Source organism: Olea europaea, chromosome 1 (genome assembly GCF_002742605.1).
Source record: "Olea europaea var. sylvestris chromosome 1, O_europaea_v1, whole genome shotgun sequence".
Lineage (NCBI taxonomy): Eukaryota > Viridiplantae > Streptophyta > Magnoliopsida > Lamiales > Oleaceae > Olea > Olea europaea.
In genome coordinates, this window is record NC_036237.1 from 12,296,318 (window position 1) to 12,302,034 (window position 5,717).

At 31.5% G+C, this 5,717-nt stretch overlaps 1 protein-coding gene across 1 annotated transcript; it reads left to right on the top strand.

Moving 5' to 3' along the window:
- Positions 1-4,364: 4,364 nt before the first annotated feature.
- Positions 4,365-5,711, top strand: LOC111394527. Its single transcript, XM_023020384.1, has one exon. The coding sequence runs from the start codon at positions 4,534-4,536 to the stop codon at positions 5,641-5,643; it is 1,110 nt and encodes a 369-aa protein (XP_022876152.1). The 5' UTR covers positions 4,365-4,533; the 3' UTR covers positions 5,644-5,711.
- Positions 5,712-5,717: the final 6 nt, after the last annotated feature.

Genomic DNA, 5,717 nt, shown 5'->3' on the forward strand with positions numbered 1-5,717 from the left:
GTGTGTGTGAGGTTTTTCTTGGAATTTATGCTTAGATTTTCTTAAATTAGGATTATGCTATTTGTACATAAAAATGGTACATAAAAAATTATAAAAAATAATGTGGAGGAAAAAGATTGAATGAAGAAATTGGCTATGTTTTAAATTGGTAAATGGTAGAGTACCATGTGGTATTATATAATTTATTATGTAACCCTCATGTACATATAATTAGGGTTGCGCAAAAAAATCGTGAAATCGCAAATTGAACCAAAACCAATGAGTTGAAACCGTTGGTTCGAGTCCAAGTAGACCGTGGTTTTTCCCCTTAAAATTGAACCAAACCATTTTGAAATGGTTTGGTTTAGGTTTAAATTTTCAAAAACCGCACAAAATCGAACAGATCCATTTTTAAAATTTTTAATTAAAACATTAATTTCATTAACTTAAAAATTTTGCAGTTTTCACTTTTAAAAAAAATATATATCAATTTAGCACTACAATTACAACTAGCTTGTTGAAATAATTATGAAAAGTAAATTATATTCATCATTAGTGCCCTATGGTTTAATGAGTTCACAACACATATCTTTACTCGATATTTAAACTAAACTAAAATTATTCCAAAATCATATGATATATATGTTTGTTGTTTTTGAACTTATTATACACGTGTGAGTTGTGGTTTGGATAAAAAAATGACTTTTGTGTGCCTAAATGATTAATGAACTTGTTCTTGGTTTAGAAAGAATGAAGGATGAAGCGTACTGATGTGTGAAAAATTAAAGTTTCCTAACTAGTATTATTACCTCCTAATTTCATAAAATAGTTAGAAAATGAAATTCGTTAATTCTCAATAAGTCGAAACTCTATTAATCTTTGTACATCTAAACAAATCTCGTTCAATCCTCATTTAAAATCTCGATAGCAAGACAAAAGGAGTTTTAACCAAACTATAATAATAAAATATAACTCTACATTTACCAACCGCTACATGACAATATGAATATCAAACAAAAAAAGGTAAATAAAAATGAAGAAAGATGCATTTGTCCTAGTAACATCTTTTAGCAACCAACTTTGAAAATAATTTGTTCATAAATTTCATAGTAAATATGAATATAATTTGACATTTAAAATTATTAGTTCTCGTTTAAACTTATATATTACCTTATGTTAAATATATTATTGTAATGTCAATAGGTAAATCGCAGATTAAAATCGAACCAAACTGCAAATTATGGTTTGGTTTGGTTTTTGCGGTTTGGTTCAGTTTGAAAAATAAAATAATTTGGTTTGGTTTGAAAAAATTTCAAACCGCATAAAATGATTTGGATTAAAAATATAGCACAAACCGTCCAAACTGAACCGCGTTTACCCGTGCATGTAATAAAATCCTTTAAACCATGTGGTGGTCTTTCTTGTATTTAAGTTTAAACTATTTTAGCCATGTCTTGTCGTCCTGTTATATTTTCACTAATTCTTGCATTTTATTGATGCAGATTCATTGAAGGGAAGAATGGTCCATGAAGTGGTTGAAATATCGAGTTTTGCACAAAATGTTAGGTTCTTGTCTGCTACAACTCAGCTGCACCTTAGATTTGAGAGTTGAGATGGTAGAGAGAGGCGAAGCAGCTTCGACAAGGAGAGAGAAATGGGTGGTAGAAAATAGCAGTGGATTTTCAATTGGTCTTTTTCCATTGGTGAAGACTAGTAGTAACAGATATCGTGGCTTCAGGAACAAAAAATTTGTACCTAAAACCATGTTTTTTTAGCAGTGATGAGACTATTTAAATTAACATTTTAATTGAAAAAGTAAGGGAGCCAAACCCACTCTATATAATTAAATGTATTCAAAATATTTTAATTTTCAATGTAGCCCTTGTTTGAGCCCCATTTTTTGGGGAAGAATGAATTTTTGAATAGTGTATCGAACCAACGATTGGTCCAGATACGAATCAATCGTTGTACGCTAAACAATTTAATTCTACGTATGTATAAAATTGTTATGTTCTCAGTACTGAATTGGTTCGGTTCTCATCAATTTGGACTGAAACAAACGTGTTTGTTTCTTTTTTTTTTTTTTTTTTTTTTTTTTTTATGAATTATTGTTACTTCTAACTTAGATAAGACATATCAGTTAATACTTTTTTTTTTGATTATTTGTCACTTTTTTATTCTTGTTATTTTTTGAATTTGTGTTACTTTCAACTTATAGTTTGTTGTGATCGTAAAATGAAGTTATTTTCTATATTTAATTAAGAATTATTCTATGGGTATATAATATTGTACATAAGGGTGTCCATTTTGAACACCCTTATTTACCCCCTAATGTACCCATTGAATACCCCTTTAATTAATAGAAGTTAAATATAGTCACAAAGAGATATTATGTAGAAGGAAATCAACAATCCATTTGATCTATTCTAAAGTTTTGATTGATAATAAATATTATTTTTCACTTTTTAGAATTTTTGTCTCTTTATCGAGTTGCTTCCATATTTAATGTCTCAGAAACAAAGATCATTTAGGAGGGTGTTCTCAATTAAGATTCTGATGGATTTTTAAAATCGTTCTAAATTTAGGTATTATTAATTGAGATTTTAATGAAATCTATTAAAATATAGGTTTTTTCGATTAAGATTTTAATGAAATTCAATGAAATCTTTTAAAATTTAGGTTTTTTTTTTTTTTTTTTTTTTTGAAAGTGTTAAAATATAGGTTTTTTCGATTAAGATTTTAATGAAATTCAATGAAATCTTTTAAAATTTAGGTTTTTTTTTTTTTTTTTTTATCGATAGTGGATTTATAAAGATTTCATTGATAGAGAGATTTTAAAAGACCTGAATGGATTTCAAACTTAAAAATACATATAACCAAATCTTTTAAAATTTCATTATATTTGATGAGATTGTTATGAAATTTGTAGAAATCTATTCAAATACACGAAATTCATTAGGATTATAATCTTTTAAAATCCATCAAAATTATAGTTGAGGGCACCTTGTTAATACTTTTGAAGAAAGAACTTGTTAGTACACTTGAATTTCATTTCAGTGTTTTATCATTTTTTTTTTCTTTCTGCAGGATTGAGATTTAATATGGTGAGATAAAGTTTTTCTTGTCTAAAATTTTATTAAGAAAAGTGAAGTTACATGTTTTGTAAAAATTTTATTAAACCCTTGTTTGAGCCACATTATTTTAATAAAAATGCATTTTTGAAGAGTGTATTGATAGAAAATGTATGATTAAAAAATAATGAAAAATTTTGAATTTGCATGTAATATCATTTTATTGAAAAATGAGCTGTTTAAGAATGTATTTTTTTTTCAAATAATGTGGATCAAACAAGGCCTAAAATTGTCATAGGATGTTGTGTCAATTTTTTAATTAATATGTCACACACAATCAATTTCTTATAGAACAATACATAGCCTTTGTTTGAGACACATTATTTTCATAAGAATACATTTTTGAATAGTGTATTGATAGAGAACATGTGGGTAAAAAAAGGTAGGTAATAGATTTGCGTATAATATTATTTTATTGAAAAATATCTCGTTTAAATAAGTCAAATTACTGTTTAAGAATGTATTTTTTTTTAAAAATGTGAATCAACCAAGGCCCTATTTGGCTAGGTTTTCAATTTTCTTAGAAACCTTTAGATGTTACTTTATTTTGTATTATGTTAAATATGAATCTTTTCCTGATAGAAAAAGTTAAATTACACGCTTTCTAATTTTTGTCACTTTTTCATTAAAAAACCTCATTTTAGTTTACACATTATTTTTTACTTCAAAAATATTTTTGATATGATTTAAAAAATAATAATAAAATAAAATACAACACTAAACTTTTTGGGTGCATACATAAGTAAAACAGTCTGGAAACAAGGCCTTTATAGTCATCATTCTTCAACATGGAAAAGTGGACTTACAACACGGGGCTAAGTTCTAGCTGGCCCATCAACTTGAATGTCACCTACCTGACTAATAATACTATTATAATTAATATAAATTTTAATTCCATTCCACAAAAATATATATTTTTATCCCTCAAAAAATTTATTTTATAATCCCTCAATGAAATTAACCATTAAAATCATAATTATTAAATGTGAACATCACAATATGCTTGACAATTTTTTTCTAAAGCATGAAACGAAATGCATCGAACCAACGATTAGTCCAGATACGAATCAATCGTTGTACGCTAAACAATTTAATTCTACGTATGTATAAAATTGTTATGTTCTCAGTACTGAATTGGTTCGGTTCTCATCAATTTGGACTGAAACAAACTTATTTTGAAAGAAAGGACTATTTTTTACTTTTTGATACTATTTGTCCTTCATAAGAAATTTCAGCTTCCCACCAAAAGCAGTTTACCCTCCATAAATAAGATTTCACGAAGGACACAGGCGTTTACATATACCATACCCAACTCCCAACACGTATAAACGCCAAATCTGTACGCCCTCAGGCTTCCTCCTCGCTCAGAGCGCCTCTGCCGCTGCGTACAATAATTGCGTGCTCTCAACTACTCTCTCCAATAATGCTCCTCTCCACCCCTAAAAATGGCAGTGTTTCCACCGCCGCCGCCGGTCCACTAAACCTCCTCCACGATCCTCCACGTTGGAGTGAAGATATTGATAGTACTTGCTCCACCCCTTATGTCAGTGCACCATCCAGTCCTGGCCATGGTTCTTCGGTTCCTTCTGGTTACTTCTTCAGTGCTCCTGCAAGCCCAATGCATTTTATGTTGTCAAAAGGGAAGGATGAACCATTTTCTTCTAAGTATGAGCCGGTTTTTGGAACGTCGGAATCTGGGTCGTCTTTCGAGTTTGAGTTTTGTTCAAGATTGTCGCTGAATGGTGTGAGTGGAAATGGATCCATGAGTTCTGCTGAGGATTTGTTCCTTAATGGCAAGATTCGGCCCATGAAACTGTCTTCCCACTTGCAGATGCCGCAGGTTCTTGTGCCGTTGGAGGATTTGGACGGCGCCGGCGATGAATGTAGTACTAGCTTGAGAGGAAGAGGTCTAGGAATGCGCAATCCTAGATACGCTCACCGGAAAACCAGATCTATGTCGCCTTTTCGTACTACACAGTACGAATTTCACTCCGTCAAAAATGCCTGCATACATGAAGATAGTGAAAAAGAAAAGGAAACTGAAGCCCCAGCGTCTGAAGAAACGACGCCGTCAGTCTCGGCATCTTCATCACGTTCGTCATCTACTGGAAGGAACAACTCGAAGAAATGGATGTTCTTGAAGGACCTTTTGCACAGAAGTAAAAGTGAAGGCCGAGCCAATAACAAGGACAGATTCTGGTCAGCCATTTCATTTTCTCCGGCGCCGCTAACTTCGATGACTTCTACAGATAAGAAGAGAGTGAAGAATGAGACGGCTGAAACCCAGAAGCAGAGGAAAGGTAAAAAAGCTCCGGCGACCGGAAAACCGGCAAATGGTGTATGGAAACGCCGGGTTCCGCCGTCAGCTCATGAGCTGCATTACACTTCAAACCGGGCTCAGGCGGAAGAGATGAAGAAAAAGACATTTTTGCCATATCGGCAAGGACTTCTTGGATTCCTTGGATTCAGTTCCAAGAATTATGGTACATTTAATGGGCCGACCCGAACACCGAACCCGGTTTCTTCCGGGTAATAAAACTATAAATAATTATTTAGCATGGAGTGTTTATATATTAAGTTTTTGTAAGCTTTGTTTGTGTTGTTGTT